The 17,953-nt window shown below is 33.1% G+C and overlaps 2 protein-coding genes and 1 pseudogene across 2 annotated transcripts; 2 read left to right on the forward strand and 1 right to left on the reverse strand.

Moving 5' to 3' along the window:
• Nucleotides 1-387: 387 nt before the first annotated feature.
• On the forward strand, nt 388-2,330 carry LOC133317785 (cytochrome P450 71D9-like; annotated as a pseudogene).
• A 1,313-nt stretch (nt 2,331-3,643) lies between these two features.
• On the forward strand, nt 3,644-6,821 carry LOC133317786 (uncharacterized). The gene is made up of 2 exons (XM_061519677.1): nt 3,644-4,586; nt 6,308-6,821. The coding sequence occupies exons 1-2, from the start codon at nt 3,644-3,646 to the stop codon at nt 6,610-6,612; spliced, it is 1,248 nt and encodes a 415-aa protein (XP_061375661.1). The 3' UTR covers nt 6,613-6,821.
• A 620-nt stretch (nt 6,822-7,441) lies between these two features.
• On the reverse strand, nt 7,442-10,438 carry LOC133317788 (cytochrome P450 71D11-like). Its single transcript, XM_061519678.1, has 2 exons — nt 9,545-10,438; nt 7,442-8,059 (listed from the first exon to the last, which is right to left on the reverse strand). The coding sequence occupies exons 1-2, from the start codon at nt 10,436-10,438 to the stop codon at nt 7,442-7,444; spliced, it is 1,512 nt and encodes a 503-aa protein (XP_061375662.1).
• Between the last annotated feature and the right edge of the window lie 7,515 nt (nt 10,439-17,953).

Below are 17,953 nucleotides of genomic sequence, written 5' to 3' on the forward strand. Positions count from 1 at the left end.
TCATTAAGAGTTGGCTCCATGTGTCTCATTTGGGAGAGTATCTCGTGCTCTACTTCCCTCTTCGTGCCTTTGATCTGACTTTCTTCCCCTGTTTCCTTTTCTTTTGTGGCTTCAGTCACCGTCTGGGGTAGACAGGTGTGTCTCGAAAGGATTTGGAGTATCACTTGGGCCTGGCCCTTCGTTCTTGTTAGGGTTTTGCTGTTAAGTGTAGCTGGGCCCTTATCCCACGTGTTTGCCGATTTTTTAATGTTTATTTCTGTGACCACTTTCACATTAGGTGTTTCTCCTTTAGCTCTACTCATTTCAGCATCAAGCTGCAAATTTATTTTTCGTTATTTTGTCCCTTGATTGTTAGGTTTTATGGAGAGTTCGTTTTCCATTACAATCATGGGGTTGGAGGTTCACATTTTCTTGTCTACAATCCTTCCTTTCTCCCTCTTTGTGTTCATGATAATCAACATAATTTGGAGATCAAAAACCAAGAACTCAAACTCCAAGTTGCCACCAGGACCAAAGAAACTACCTCTCATAGGGAACATCCACCATCTTGGAACTCTGCCTCATCGCTCCCTAGCAGAATTGGCAAATCAATATGGCCCTCTCATGCATATACAACTTGGTGAGCTTTCCTGCATAGTGGTATCTTCACCACAAATGGCCAAAGAAGTGATGAAAACACATGATACCAACTTTGCAAATAGGCCTCATGTGCTTGCTGCAAAAGTAATCACTTATGGTAATAAGAGCATGAACTTCATTCCACATCGAACTTATTGGAGGCAGATGAGAAAGATTTGTGCAGTGGAGTTACTAGCACCAAAGCGTGTTGAGTCCTTCAGATCAATTAGGGAAGAAGAGTTGTCAAATCTTGTCAATGAGATATCTTTGAGTGAAGGGTCGTCAATCAATCTAAGTAAGAAGATTACTTCATTGGCATATGGATTAATATCACGGAGTGTTTTAGGTGGAAAATCCAGGGACCAACAAGTTTATATAGATCTTATGAAGGATGTCTCAAAGGCAGTTGCAGGGTTCTCTCGTGCGGATCTGTATCCTTTCATTGGAGTTCTTCAAGTTCTTACTGGGATTAAGACTAAAGTTGAGAAGATTCATCGAGAAACGGATAGGATACTTGAGAACATGGTAAGGGATCACAAGGATAAAATTTTGGAGAAAGAAGCTTTTGGTGAAGAAAATGGGGAAGATCTAATTGATGCTCTTTTAAGACTTCAGAAGAATACTGACCTCGAACATCCTCTATATGAAAGTATTGTCAAAGCAACCATTTTGGTTAGTATGTTTCTGTTAAAAATCATGCAAAATTTCCAAGATAAATAGATCAAGTCAAAAATTTCCTAGCTAAGATTTTTTGTTTTTCAATTTTTTTTCATTGTCAACAATTGTTTGATGCGAGCAAAGTATGATTGAAAATACTAGTCTTGAAATTTTTTTTACAGTATTGTAAAGGCAATAATTTTTTTCAATATTTTACCTATAAAAAAAACCTTGCAGAATTTCCAAATCTGAATCATATAGGAGATTTTAAGTAATTTCACACATAAACAATAAATGAATTTGATGGATTTAGGTTTTAAAGGCAACTTTATTGGAAAACACATATTTAACCTTATGCTAAACCGATAAATTTGATTCTGTGATGAACTCTTGGTGATTATTTTACATAATGTCATGCCCCAAGATATCTTTCAGGACATTTTCAGTGCTGGAAGTGACACTTCATCAACAACAATCGATTGGGCAATGTCAGAACTGGTGAAAAACCCATGGGTGTTGGAGAAAGCACAAATGGAGGTAAGAAGAGTATTTGATGGGAAATGATATGTGGATGAAACAAGTATTCATGAACTGAAATACTTGAGATCAGTTATCAAAGAAACCTTGCGTCTACATCCACCTATTGCATTGTTGCTTCCAAGGGAATGCAGTGAAAGATGTGAGATTAATAGGTATGAGATACCAGCCAAGAGCAAGGTCATTGTTAATGCATGGGCAATTGGGAGGGATCCCAACTATTGGATTGAAGCTGAGAAATTTTATCCAGAAAGGTTCCTTGATAACTCAATTGATTACAAAGGTGCAGAATTTCAGTTTATCCCATTTGATGCTGGAAGAAGGATTTTCCCTGGCATTACGTTTGGCATTGTTAATGTTGAAATTTCACTTGCAATTTTGTTTTTCCATTTTGATTGGAAGATGGCAAAGGAGACATGCCTGAAGAGCTTGATATGACTAAATCCTTTGGCTTGTGTGTGAAAAGAAAACAGGATTTGCAATTGATTCCTATCACTTATCACTCAACTACAAGTTAAGGGCTTAAGGCCATATTTTAGAAACTTTTGTGTGTAATCCCTATCAGACATTGGCCATAATAATACCCCATCAAGCTCTTTTTTTTTTTTTTTTTTTTGTAAACATACCCCATCTAGCTTTTATTTTTATGAATAATTTATGTGTCATCCTCTATTTTTTAAAAGTAGTTGAAATGGCTAGTGTTTTTTTAGTAGGTGTGAAGAAGAAACTTAAAAAAGAAGTATGTGAATATTTTACTTGACAAGATTTAAAATTCTAATATGATAATTATTTTAAGGAAAATTTTTTTCTAGATAAAGTTATCTCCTCGTATTACGATGGTATTTTGGGATTTAAAAAAAAATGGTATATTTTAAAAAATTTACATTCCAAAACACAATGTATTATTAATGATGAAAAAAAAAAGGCAACATAAGAGGCATGTAGGAGTGGCAATACGAGTCAACCCGACACGACACGACACGTTTTCGACCCGTACACTATTTGACACGACCCTGACACGACCCGTTTTGTAAACGGGTCACAAAACACGAACCCTGACACGACTTGTTGCGGGTCCCGGGTCGACACGACACGACCCGCAAAATTTAAAATTAAAAAAAAGTGGGATTTTTTGAAAAATAAAAAAATAAAAAACAATAAAAAAATAAAAAATAAAATTAAAAAGATTAGCTTTTGTTTTTTGAGATTTTTAGTTCCTTGTATTCTTTTCTATACTAAACAATGACTATATATATCAATATATAAATGAATAGAAAAAAAATAATATAATAAAATATTTAATTGAAAATTAAAAAAATGACACTATGCGGGTTGACACGCGAATCCGCGGGTTGACACGTGACCCGATACGAAAAAAACGGGTCATATTTACACAACCCTAACACGACCCGACCCATAAATTGACACGATACGTGATTTGTCACAAATCAACCCACGAGTCAATACCGAGGCATGAACCTATCTTCAGTAGCATTCTACTAACTTCAATTAGAAAAAGTCATTAAAAAGTAAATGAACTAATAAAGGCATGTAGTTAAAAAAAATAAAATTATTCAGACACTGGAAGAGGAAGACGAAAGGTGTGAAGAACTACAGAGTCGCTGCTCTTTCTTCATTTCTTCTGTTTAGGCGCCATTTTCATCTCTCTTTCTCTCTTTCTTCATTTCACATCAACCCTTTTCTCTCTCTCTTCTGCTTAAGAACAAGCCTCTTTTTCTCATTATCTTATGATCAAAAGCCGGTGACATTTTCCAAACCCATTGTTTCCTCCGCTCTTTCCTTCCAAAGTTTGTACCTTTCTAGGTTTTTCATGAACTCTCGACCCAAAACAGAACCTGGGTCACCGTCTGTGGCATCGAGTAGCCATGGAAACTTTGAGGAGAAGAGCATTACCGAACTCATCTCAGTATTGCGTGTTGCGTATCTTGTGGATGATTTTGACAGAGTCGAAAAGGTTTTGGTGGCTAGGGATGAGAGACTCAGAGATGAAATTGGGCCACTCCTACATAAGATTGAGATGGAGAGGCTGGAGATAATTCAAGTTCAAGAAGAACTGATGAAGAGAGAGGAACTGTGTGAGAGGGGCAAGAAAGTGCAGGAGAGTTATGAAACATTGGAAGTGAAGACAAATGGATTGGTTGATAAAAAAACTATTGAAGAGCTCAAGAATAAGAACCTTGAATTAGAGTGTGAAAATTCCAAGCTTAAGGAGTTGAAGAAAAAATGGGTGGAAGATAGCAATGCTTTGCATAAGCTTAGGATCAGAGTCCGTGAGTTGGAGGATGAGAAGCTAGATGACAAGAATGTTTTGGCTGCACTTAAGATAAAAAACAATGAATTGGAAGGAGTGAAGAAGAATTTGGCAACCCTTGAAGAGTTGAGAACTGAAAACCACAAATTAGAAGATGAGAAGCTTAGGCTTAAGGCATTGGTTGAGTCTTTGGTGAGGAAATTTGGTGAACTGAATCGTAGGGTTGTGAGATTGGAGGTTGATACAAAGCTTTTAATGAGTGCAGATGCCTCTAGTCGTGGAAACAATAAGGGGGAGCCTCCAGCTGATCCTAAGGTTACTTTTCAAGTCATAGATAAAGAGGATGAAGAGTTGAATGAAATGGATGTTAATGGCTACGAGTTTGGAATTGACACTGGGGGCCCTGCTCCTTTGCAAAGAAATGAAGATACTCCCCACTCTCTTGGTGCTGGCACTACTCAGTTCCCAAGCAAAGCAAAGAAAGATGCTCTAGGTGCATCAGGTATGGAAATTCTGCATACAGATATGCATTTTTTGAATGTTACCTTATAAATATTGAATTAGATAGAAGTGATCAGATGAATGAACTTTGGTCAGATTTTTGGGTAGTTGGAACCATGATGTTTCCTGATTTATTAAGGAAATGTGTAGGTAATGACTATGGTAAAGAGCAATGTTTTAATAATTTAGTTGAACTGTTGAGTGTTAGGCCCCAACACATGGCCAGTCCCTTTATTACTTTTAGAGTAATAATATAAACCATTAAAGAGGCACTCATCCAACACCTTAATGTTTTGGGTTGTTACATGGTATCAGAGCTTCAGACCACGAGGTCACGAGTTCGTTTTTCACCGCTCCCCACTTTTGAATGAAATTAAAATAAGCACAAGGTAAAACCAAAATAATATTGGGCCTGTGCAATATTCACACTCTGCGTGAAAGGGTGCGTTAGAAAATAATATAAAACATTAAAAATACCCTCACCCAACAACTTAAGGTTTTGAGTTGAAATGGTTCTTTACAAGGTATCAGAGCCTCGTGTTCCGGGTTCGATCCTCGTTACTGCCATTTTCTTTATGGAATTTTTTAGCACAGGTAAACTGGACCTGATGCATCATTCACATTTCAAGCCCAATGGGCTCTCTTGTGACAACCTTTTAGGTTGAATTAGTTTTTTACAATTACTATTTATAATCTTCTGCTTAAGTTCCTGTGTTGACAGAGAAAGGACTGGCTTGGAGGAAAAACTCTCATTGTATTGTCCTATAACAGTCCTCTAATCCCTTCTAATAATAAAATCCGCAGACAATTTTTCTATGATTTGTCGAGGGTCCTAACAGTGAGGCTACTAGTTCTTAGCCTAACTGGTTTCTCAGGGGATTGAACGATCATGTTAAAAAACCATAAAATATGATTTTGCAACCATAATTAGTCACAATTTGAGACCATAAACTCATCAGATCATCCGTTCTTATTTTTAAAGTGAAAATGCCATAATGTTTCCCACAAGTTTGAAGTTCGAACAACCAAGTTTACACAACAAATTTATAAATCTGGGAAATAGCCTATGATGTCCACTTGCAAGTGCAAAGTAAGATTGCCTGCACATCAAAACCTTCTCTGCAATACCAGACATAGCAGAGCTTTATATCACTAGGTTATCCCTTATTTAGCTTAAGATGTCTACTTGTGCAAAGAAGCCTAATATTGATTTTCCTTTGTTATCTTACGTTAACTAGAACATTGTTCCTATTGTCTACCTTTGATGTTCAGCTCATGGTTTCATTTGGAGAGTCCTGGCTGCTGGTATTTTGTGAGATTTGAGGACCCTAATTTTAATTTGTAACTGTTGAGGTTTTCTTTTGATTTCTGTTCTCTTAGAAAACTGCAAATCATCTCTTTTGTGATTTCTTCTTTTTCCCTTGATAAACTTTTCTTTCCATAAATACGAAAGAAAGAACAAACGAAAGCAGGTAAGAAAGGTCATTTTATTTTTCCTATGTAAACAAGATTATAGTGTAGCCTGCTGTATATATTATTTGAATTTAATGAAAGCATATATTAGAAGAGCCAGAGGCTGGATTATCCATGAATGCTGAGGCAACTTCCATTATTTTATTTGGATTACAGAATCTATTACTCTTTCTTTTTCAAGCTTTTGCTTGAGTTTTTATGTTGGCAAATGTAATGTTATGTAAGCTTCTCATGTCTCTTTTGTGCCAGCTCGGGGAAGATTGGTATCGGAAAATGTTATTGAGATTGTAGACCTAGATGATGATGATGATAGGTATATATCACATGGAAAGAAGGCTATTTCTCAAAATATTGTGAAGAATGAGCATCCAAGTTCATCAGACGCAGCCCAGCAGAAAAACATTTTTACAAAAGCACAGAAGATTGAAATGGTCAAAAGAAAATTTCCTTTTTCTGATAGTGACAGTTCCAGTTCCAGTTCCTCTATTGAATCATTAAATATCGATAGTCTTGCGTTAAGTTCCCGTGGTATTGCATGTAAAAAGAAAAGTTAAAATTAGGCAAAGAGTCATGGATTAAACTCTCTTTTTTTTTTTTTTTTTTGAAAGATCCTGGATTAAACTCATTGCCAAGGTAAATGGGCTTTATTAAATATAGCCCATTTAGATTAGTTCCAGTTTCTACGTGGAAGCTTAGATTAGTTCCTGATTTAAACATGTTGCAATTGTATATTATTATTGGTATGGTAGACACAGTACCCTTGTATGTAAGTGTACTTTATTTAACTGAGAAATTCGAAGTCATCTACTATGTTTAACTATGCATGTTTATCATGGATGCATGAACTATATATGTATAAACTAGTATGCATGAACTATGGGTTTTTAGCACCACTTTGTCAACATCCGGAGAAGAAACCACTCACCAAGTCTTAGGTGCATCAGAGGGCCATATTTTGGGGCTAGTTCTCTCAACCAGAGAACCAATGGGTTGTCGTATCAGATGTTCATTTCATATACAGAATAGCTACGACTTATATTGACTGAAAGAGTGAAGCACAATTTATTTGAATGATATAATAATTAAAACCTAATTTTATACTCACATTAACGTTGATTGGAATAAATGAGGAATTGTAAGTTGAATTCAAATGAAGAAGATAAAGACAAAAGGGAAAAAAAGTATTTTACATTAAAGAAAAGTGAACATGAAAGATATTTACCAAAAAAAAAAAAAAGTGAACATAAAAGATGGGAAACATCTCCCATGCATGCCACAAGCCATATATAATATATAATGAGTTTTGTGCAACCATCAGTTGCTGCCATCCGCAACCATCAGTTACGTACTTTTCAGAGTGACTCAAGTTTATGGTCTTATGAATCAATCAGGTACAGGATTGTAAGAAATAGGAACTAAGATTAGATCTGTTTTCCTTCTTGAAGAGGAGCCCAATGCTTCAGTCATTTCTAGATTTTCCTTGGTTCCATCAGGAAGTTTCCAATTATAGTAGTACAACAAGTGTGCAAGAGAAAGTTCAATACCAGACATACCAAACAAAATGCCCGGACACATTCTCCTTCCAGCACCAAAAGGTATGTATTCAATATTGGAACCCTTGTAATCAATTGAAGAATACAAAAATCTCTCTGGACAAAACTTCTCTGCTTCACTCCAGTAATCAGGGTCTCTTCCAATTGCCCATGCATTGATTATCACTTTGTTTCCTGCAGGTATTGTGTACCCTTTAATCTCACAAGTTTCTCTACATTCTCTTGGGAGAAGCAGAGGAAAAGGTGGGTGTAATCTCAATGTTTCTTTTATGACCGCTTTCAGATACTTTAGTTTTTGAAGAGCTGTTTCATCAGTGTAACCTCTGCTACCAAAAACTTTTCTAACTTCTTCTTGAGCTCTGATCATTACTCCTGGGTTTTTCACCATCTCTGAAATGGCCCATTCTATTACTCCAGATGTTGTATCACTTCCAGCAACAAACAAGTCCTGCAGCAGGAAAATTAATTCAAATTAATTAATTAATTAATTAATTAGCTCTTTTCATTTTTACTGTGCTTTATCTGTGTTGGAATATGCTGTATATTTCCAGAAAAATCTAGAATATTGGGCGACAAAAAATTGCTAAAAAGTCTCTAACTGCACAATCATGGAGCACGACGACAATCATAGGTTTAGAGGCAAATATTATTAAAAATCATTTTAAGCCGAAGTCAAGAGAAAGCCATAGACCTCTAAGCACTCGCATACAACTAATACAAAATGAAGAAATTATTAGTATATAAAATGAAAAATATTTATATACTAATAGAAATAGGGTTTATCATCTATAATTTAACATGACCACAAAAAATTTCCTACACACATAACACTTTTTGGAGCCCGCAGTAAAAAAAAAAACTCCGACACGCAAAATGAATCTCTATAACATAACACAATCACTTTTCTTACAACATAACTCTTATAAAACCCATAAAAATATCTATAGAACAAACTTGTTGATAAATGAGTCGAACATGCTAGAAATGTCCTGCAAGATTATGACTGACCATACATGGTTGGTTACGACCTCTATAAATAACCATGTTATGCTGACTGTGAAGTGTGTGACGGTTATGGTCACGTAAATTAATATTAAATAATGTTGTTGTTCTAATCATTATGTAATTACTCCTTCTATGATCTATTATCTAAATCCAATAACATGAGAGTTGTTTAATTTTCCTTATTTTAGCGTATAGAACGTAAGTAGAGGAAACTCTTCTCTACATGTAATATATATTTACGAATTTTTTATTTACAAACTCTTACAAACTACAGTATGTATTTTCGGAAGTACATAATGTAATTTGTAAAAATTTATAAACGGATCCTTTCTATATATATATTTCTACGGCCATTTTAAATAACATTATCTATAGCTACTCATTTTTAACTAAATTTGACCAGTAAGATATAGTAAACTAATTGAGCAGGTGGGGTGAGAGCATGTGTTCAATCATCTCTAATACCGTCTTTGGGAGAGGTTTAAAGTCTTAATCACAGGACCCTCCTCGAATTAGACTAGTCACGAATAGATAAACTGATTGGTAAGGAGTCTAGGCCCCTTAATCAGGAGTGAAGTTAGGGGAACAAAAAAAATTGGGTGGGACTAAGGTGAGAGAAAGAGAGAAAATGTTGAGGAGAGAAGAGAGAAAATAAAAAATTTAATACAGGTGTTAATTTTTGAGTGGAAAGACCACGGTGGTCCCAGAGGTTGAGTTTGAGCATGGGAATGAGAAAAAAAGATTTGGCAGAGTTGCCACATTTAATAGGGTCCAACAAGTGCTGGAACCGGATGTAATTCGAAGGATGAAGATCTAGTTCGAAGGATGAATCGGTTCGGGAAATAAATAAGAAAAAAATTATCGGGCATAATATAAGAGAAGCTATTCCAAACATAGGAGGATCCATTCGAGAAAATAATACACATACCAAAATTACAGCTTTGATGTTGTCGATTGTCAAGGGATACTCAAAGTCTTCATGATCTTTAATATTTAAGAGAACAGAGAGAAGACCCTGTACTTGTACTTCACCGGTCTTTGTCACTGCCACTCTGATGATGTTTTCAAAAATTGTATCCAATTTTCGATGCAACTCCTCCAGTTTAGGCTGCATTCCAGTGATCAGGTGAAGCCACTTTTGAGAAGGAAACAAGTCAAAAACAATCAAACCTTCGACCTGTCTCACAAGCTTCTTGATCAATGAAAGGAATTCTTCTTGGTCCTTGCATTTTTCACCAAATGCTGCCCTTGCAGTAATGGCACTTGTCATGCAAACCACTCTGTCACTGAGGTTGACAGAAGATCCAGTGTTAGAAGAAATATATCTTATTAAATTCGATACCTCTTCTTCCCTTATTGATTGGAATGATCGCACACGTTTAGTGCCAAGAAGCTCTACTGAGCATATTTTTCTTAGCTGCTTCCAGTAACCTCCATATGGGGCAGTGGCAATGTCAGTGGAACCATAACACATGATATCTGCACCAATTTGATGAGGTCTTTGAGCAAAGATGGCATCATAGGTTTTCAACACCTTTTTGGCAAATTCTGGAGAAGAAACCACGATGGTTGATACTTCACCAAGTTTAAGGTGCATAAGAGGGCCATATTTTTGGGCTAGTTCTCTCAACCGGTGATGGGGTAGAGAGCCAATCAGATGGTGTATGCTTCCAATGACAGGAAGCTTCCATGGTCCCAGGGGAAGGTTCGATGTTTTTTCTGTGGCTTTGAATCTTTTTCTTACTCTCAGAATCCGTGAGATGATAAGCATAAAAATCAGTGAAAATAAAAGGAATGGTAAAGATGAGAAGTGATGCTCCATGAGGAAATTGTAGAGCTTGTGAGTGTTAGTAATATACGTGATTTCAGGCATATATATATATATATATATATATATATATATGGTTTCGTCGTTTCTCCGTTTGCTGTTGATGAGAAAAGTTGCAGCAAATTATTAACACTAGGATACGGAGTCGTATCCTGGCCTAAAAAAAAACACATCAGAATTCGGACGCGTATCCTGATAAAAATAAGTGTTGCTGCATTTTTTCCTATCTGCAATGACACAGAAGAAGTATATAATAGGGTAAACAACTTATCCTTTTTTTCACAAGAGAAGTTGTTTTTTCCCGCAAAGAGAGTTTTTCAGTGGGGTTCAATGGTTGTTTTAAAAAAACAAAACAAAAAGCAAATCACACATTTCGTTGCTTGTGAGTTGGAGAAGTTGTTTATCCATATATATAACGGCAGAGCCAAAGACGAAATTATGATATAAATTTTTTCTTTAAAAGTATAATTATTTATATGAAAAAAATAAAAATTGTATTTATAAATAAAGGTTTGTACAGATTTGGAAGAGGACAAGCATTAAATATACAATTAAAAAATTAGAAATAATGTTCGATTTCTATAAATTTGAAAGGAGACAAATATCCCTATTAGTCCCTCCTTCGCTTCGCCACTCGTTATATATTGGCATTTTGATCCACTTCAATTTCTTCGTTAATTAAAAGTTCTAGTGGGGTAGACATAAATAGTTAAGAATTAGACTCATATCCTACAAAAACGTAAAATATTAGTTTCTAATCATACTTAAACTTTTATGTATTACAAGAAAAACTCGTTTTGCATTGTTAATAACAATCAATTGCACTTTTTTTTCTGCAACTTATCAATTCTCTTGTATAAAAACGCATTCGATTTAGCATTGTTGATTTTACCTTTTCCTTAACTTAAAATTTAATTAAAGGGTATGTGGTTATACTTACAACATCTTTTTCCTTTACAATTATTTTTATGATTGTTGGATCAAAATCAATCAATTGTTATTATCTGATTTTGATTCAATAACCATACAAATGATTCTAGGAGGTTGTAAGAAAAAGAGATGTCATAAGTATAATCTCCCTTTTAATTAATTAATTTCACTGATAATAAAAAATGATCAATAATAAACCTTTGTAGTTATTATTATAATCGCATTTAAAATTTACTATGCTATTAGAAAAGTTATAAATTGCACTAAGTATTAGGTTCTGATATTATTATTATTTTTTATAGCCAGGTTCTGATATATAATAATGCAATTAGAGATAAATTTTATATTCTAACACACATAAAAGTATGTGGGATCCATATTATTATTATTATTATTTTCTCCTCACATGAGCTCCACAAACTTTTAATTATATATAAAATTTTAGGAAATGATCCTTTAAAAAAGTAAAAATTGAATGTCTAAAATTACTAGGTATATGACAACCCACACTCCGAATAATTAACTTTTTTTGAATATAAGTAAAAATTGAACATGTAATTTAATACAACCTATACAAACCTCTCACCACTAAATGAATTCTAGTGGCTTGAATAATAATTAACTTTATACTTTAGAAAGTCTGAAAAATATATATCGAAAGATTAAATTAATAATAATAACCATTTCAAATAATAATAACCATAATAATAATAATAACCATTTGATATATGTTGATTAGTTCAGTGTTATTATCGTTTTCCCGTTGTCTTCATTATTGATAAAAGCCCAGTTAAACGGCTACCTCGTGTGATTCTATAAAAGTGGAAAGTGTTCAATCTTTCGTTTTCTACTCACATATGACACCTTTCATTTGATTCATGCCTATGTTATTACGGATGCTGAGGCCGGCTCTCACAAGTAATGCAAAATTCCACTTGATGTTACCGTCACATGACTATGTAACATTGTTCAAATTTCTATGTTGTCATAATTGTCTTGGGCCCAACTTTGAATGATGGAAGCCCAGTCCTTATCGAAGAAATGCCCCGTCGTGATAGTGTAACGAGAAAAGTCAGTTAGCAAAGCAGTTGGAAGGTGATTATTTTGGAATTAATTGAACAATATAATATCATCTAATATTATATCGATTTTTATATGGAAAATATGTTTATTTTATTATAGAAGATAATTTTATCTCATACAAGATATAAAAAGTGAGCGTAATTCACTTTTTTATTTCTCTATCTTTTCTTTAACGGGCATCACCCATTTTTTGTATGTGTTACATTAAATAAATTATCCCATGCAATTTGAAAAACATATTCTTCTTTCTCTATATACACTAATTAGACCTTTTATATTTACACAAGATATCGACCCTTAATTCTACTTAGTTGAAATTCATTTCAGTAATTAAATGTGTAGGTAATTCAGAAGAACGCGTCTTTAAAATAAAAATTCGTTGGAAATTTGCAACTCATGTAAGCAAAGATAACCTTATTCTGAAACTAGAAATTGATACAATACTTTTTTTTTATTGGGTAAAATGATATAATACTTTAACTTACCCCTGAACTTTGTTCGATCATAAAAAAGAAGAAAAAATATTTTTTGATGTTATTAGAGAAAGTATTTCTCATGTCACTTATACATCCATTTATGTGCTTTTTTTTTATTTATTAATAGTAGAACTCACCTAAAACATGAGTGTATAGGAAAATTTCTCCTCTTATTGTGAAAGGAGAAAAACAAAGCAAAAAAAAAAAAAAAAAAAACAACCGTTTGAAGCATAAACTGAAATTGAGAATAGTATCAGGCCAGGAAACACGATCCTTAACCATAAAGCACTCAACCTTGTGCGATAGTATTATGGCATGATAGCTCCTTTTAATCATTTTTGTTTTGTTCTTACAATAGTTATCACAGGGGTCCGTGAATCCAAATGATATATATCGCCAAGTAACATGACAAATAGAAAATTAAATATACCAGACATGCTAGTAAAGATACAGTCATATACTTCAATAATAGCATAAATAAGTATGTATAATCAAACCTGATTTATTAATTTGTAATTGGAAAAAGTTCAAATATTCCCATATGTTTTGTCTTTGAAATATCTTTATTTATTTTTTATCATTTATACTCTTATGTTTTTTTCTATTCAAGTCCCCCTTAACAGTGTTAGAAACTTAATTGATATATTTATTTTACCCTTCTTATAAAAAGAGTCAAATGTCTAAGGTTAAAGCTATAAATTTACTTGATGAACTTATCCCACATTTTTTTCTTGAAAAGAATCAAATGACTAAGGCCTAAACTATATATTTACAAATAAGAGAGAGAGTAAGATATCAAATGGTAGAGGCATCAAATATTATTTTATAATAATTCTTAATACATATTTTTTTAAATAATTATTCTATTTATACACAGCCAACGCATGATAGCCAAACTTTTTCACATAAAATAGAGTTGTAAATCTGGTTTATTTCACAGGATAAGTTATTTTATCTATATTTTTTCATGCCTACCTCACTTACCACTCTCAAACACTGTTAGATCATGATTTTAACTAACATTTATCATTTCTCTCTACTCTTGATATTTTGATCTAACAATATTGGATAGTGGTATATAAGGTGGGCATGAAAAAAAGTTAAGTAAAATAATATATCATTTATTTCACATCAAACAGACTTATAATAAAGTTGCTCTAAAAAATTTAGTATGGTGACAAATATTTGAAATGAATCTTACACTAGTTTTATGTTCAATTAGTTTCAAAATAAATAATAACAAGAATAAAATCTTATTCATATAGCATATTTGAAGATTGAGCAATATAATAGAAGTTACTCAAATGAAAAATAACTGTCCAATCAACTACTCTGGTAAATTCAAAAACAGTTATGCAAATATTATTATATCAATATTGCAGATATAAAATACCAATTCTAATTAATAACAAAGCTAATATTTTAATTGAACCAAGCCAGAACCGATTATTATCACTTAGCACAATCAAGAGACGGAACCATGCAAGTTTCCGTAAAAAAAAATTATGTATGAAACAATGATGCTATTTTATGAGCACACAGACCTAATCTAAGATTACGAATGAAACAATGTTGGAAATATATCTGTATCAACTAATTCTAGAAAATAAATTTCATCATAGAGGAGGTAAGAAAGAAAATTTATTACTTATTGTAGGCACTTCATAAATTTTGCTGAAAAAAGAAATTATGTATTGTAAGGAACCTTTGCAAAACTTAGGGGGGGAAATGACACACAAGGTAGCTGAAGTCTGAAGTGTATTTTTTAAGAAGAGTAAAATAATACTGTTCGGGAGAAAATTAGATGGAAAAAATTATAGAAGTGTAAATGATAAAAAAACAGAGATATAAATAATTCAAAGGAGAATCAGTATTTAAACTTTGAGATTAATATTTCTCGTATTATAAGAAATATTTTATCTCTTACACACGAATAAAATTATATGTGGTCCATGTTTTCTTTTTTTTCTTTTCTTCTCACATGGTCACATATGAGTTTTATATACTTTTACATATGTGCAAGAAATAAAATTATCTCTTACAAAATGAAAAACATTCATCTCTTAAACTTTTCCGTTTTTAATTTGAAATCCATTAAGTAGTTGCTTTCGGAGTTTGAACAGTGAGATTAAATAAGTCTAATGACGCTTACCAAAAAAAATAAAATAAGTCTAATGACAAATTGATATCTGAATATAATTATTTTAATTTAAATGGGCAATTGGCTACATTCTTTTAGTCAATTAAAAATATCTAAAATACAACTCAAATGACAAATTGCCTAGACGTGATCATCAAGGGAAAGTTTGGACTTTGGACCACCTTTTTGGACTTTGGTTGTAGGGGCGGTTGGAAGCCAAAAATATGCTCGTCAAATCTCTGTGAACGAAAACGATAAAGTGAGACCCGTGGAATTTGAAATCACATTAACACCTCAGCACCTCTCTTGTTTTTTTAATGTACTTGATCAACATATGAGTGAGATTCCAACAGAGTCGTCCAAACACCATCACCGGCTCGAAGTTAAAAGTCACCTAAAATTATTGCTAATAGTCTTGTAACTTCAAATTGATCTTGACTAAGGTGTTTAAGATTTATGCATAATATAAGTCACTAAAATTGGTACAGTGATGAAGGATTTGAGTAAGTTGTGTTAAATTATGTATTCAATTTCTACTTATATTAAAAAAAAAAAACAAAGTTTAGGCATAATATTTGCATAACAAGTGATTTGGGTATGACGTAAATTAATGTTGACGGTTTATCTTCTTATGGACTCCCATTTTGTCTCTCCATTATCTGCAGTTCAGAAGTTTTTTTTTTATAAAAAAAGACAACAAAATTAAAAAATACTCATAGGAACTGGGGCATTCTAAAACAATTTAGGGAGATGTGAAATAATATTCCTGTCTGTCTTAGGAAGAAACCTTATTATATTACGTTTTATTCTAAAACTTTGAGACATTAGATTATTGATTAGTAAATGGGTCAATTAGTATTATTCCTTTTAGTTCATCTACACCTTTTAAAATTGTTTTTTTTTTGTTATCAAAAAAAAAATAAAATTGTTTTTTAATTTTTATTTTTGTAATTAACATAAGTGATTTCAAAATCAAGCTTGTTTATATTTATAATTTTTATATTATTGTCTATTCATGTTTCTTATTAATTGCTATTGATTTTTTTGTCTCTTTAAACAAAAATTTCAATATTTTTTAAAAGGGAAAAATGTTTCTGCAGTTAATGCAGATAAGTTATCTGCATTTATTCTCAAAACGACGTCGTTTTGATATTGAAATCTTTAAAAATTATAAACATAAAGACTATTATAACCCTGAAATAAATTAAAATTATAAAAATATCATGATTTTCGCCCCAAAACGACGTCGTATTGGGCTTACTGCAGATAACTTATCTGCAGTAACTGCATAAAAAGCGAACCCTTTTTAAAATATCTTATATAATAATATTATTTTTCATAAAATAAAAATAAATCTCATTTTTAAATTAATTTTGAAAAAGAAAAAGGAAAAAGATTACCAACATTCATCACTTTCATTTTCCCTCTCTCTCCTCCCATAGTCGCTTCTCTCTCTCTCTCCCTTTCCACTCTCTCTCTTGCTCGCCCCTACCTTCTACCAAGCTTAGAATTTTACTTATTACTTTGGTAAATCAAGGTAAGAATTAGTCAATGGTTGGGGGTTTCTTGATAAGAACATAAATGAGTTAAAGTTTAATATTGAGTATATGGAGTATTCACCACCAAAATAAATATATTTTCGTAAGCTTTGATTTTGGCAAAGACTGCATTGTTACTGCAATATTTTTTTTTATTAGCATTGGTAAAGTAACATATATTGAAGCAGCAAGACTATAGCTTCAGTTTTCTCCACGCTCAAGTCCAAATGGCAAGGGATATGACAATTGATTTCTCAGATTGATTAGAGAGGAAAACTTTCATTTGGAGTCTTAAGTTTGGGGAAATCATATATAAAGTAATTTTTAGGATTTTTAATGGCTTCACCCTAATAATGTTCCACCATGATTCAAGGGAATCATGGTTTATTCTTGCATTTAAAGTGATTGTGGCATTTATGAGATAATGTCATTATGTATATATGCATGAGTAATGAGCAATGCTTCGTACTATGTGTTGGAAATAAAATATTGGAAATCGACAATCACACACAAATCGAAAAATAAAAGAGAAGAAAGAATTTTGACACAGCGATGTACCCTAATTCATCCAATGTAGGCTACATCCAGCTTGTCTGTACTATATTCACCTCACCACCACTCGTTACTATGAACCCCTCTGGTTGCTTCATGTAAATAACCTCCTCCAAATCACCATGAAGGAAAGTCGTCTTCACATCTAGCTGCTCCTCCTCTAGGTCATATGCAGCTGCTACATACAAAATCAGCCTTATGAAATTTAATTTTGCAACAGGTGAAAATATTTCACCATAATCAACCCCTTCTGTCTGTGAATATCCCTTTTGCAACCAACTGAGCCTTGTAATGCTCAATCTCCCCATTGGCACCAACATTTTTCTTGAACACTCACTTGCAACCAATCGCCTTTTGGTCTGAAGGTAGTTTCTCTAAACTCCAAGTTTGATTTTTCATCAGAGACTTCATCTCATCTTTTATGGCTTCTTCTCACTATTTGGCATCTTTCGAGTTCCTAGCTTGTCTTACAGTGATTGGATCATCACCTGTAATATTCAGGGCACAACTATTATCACTAGCACAGAGAATATAGTTTTCATGTGTATACCTCTCATATGGTCTTCTTTCCCTTGTGGACCTTCTTAGCATTAGTGCTTCAACTTCAGACTCAGTTTCAGAATCTTCATCTTCATCCTCATTAGATTCAGCAGCTTCAGAATTTAAACTTTCCACTCCAACCTGTGAGTTTACTGCATTATCTTTCAAACCCACGTCTAACTCCACAGTTTGGGGCTCTTCAGGAGCTAGTCTGCAAGGTGAATAAATCTTTGTATGACCTAAAGTAGTC

The sequence above is a fragment of the Gastrolobium bilobum genome, unplaced genomic scaffold (genome assembly GCF_033153095.1).
Source record: "Gastrolobium bilobum isolate Gb01-03AN ecotype WA unplaced genomic scaffold, APGP_CSIRO_Gbil_v1 utg1481, whole genome shotgun sequence".
Classification (NCBI taxonomy): Eukaryota; Viridiplantae; Streptophyta; class Magnoliopsida; order Fabales; family Fabaceae; genus Gastrolobium; species Gastrolobium bilobum.

Coding starts and splice junctions, on each gene's coding strand:
- LOC133317786 (XM_061519677.1), top strand. CDS start 3,644: ATGAACTCTCGACCCAAAACAGAACCTGGGTCACCGTCTGTGGCATCG. Junction 4,587..6,307: donor AGATGCTCTAGGTGCATCAG/GTATGGAAATTC, acceptor CTTTTGTGCCAG/CTCGGGGAAGATTGGTATCG.
- LOC133317788 (XM_061519678.1), bottom strand. CDS start 10,438: ATGGAGCATCACTTCTCATCTTTACCATTCCTTTTATTTTCACTGATT. Junction 8,060..9,544: donor ACATCAAAGCTGTAATTTTG/GTATGTGTATTA, acceptor TTCCTGCTGCAG/GACTTGTTTGTTGCTGGAAG.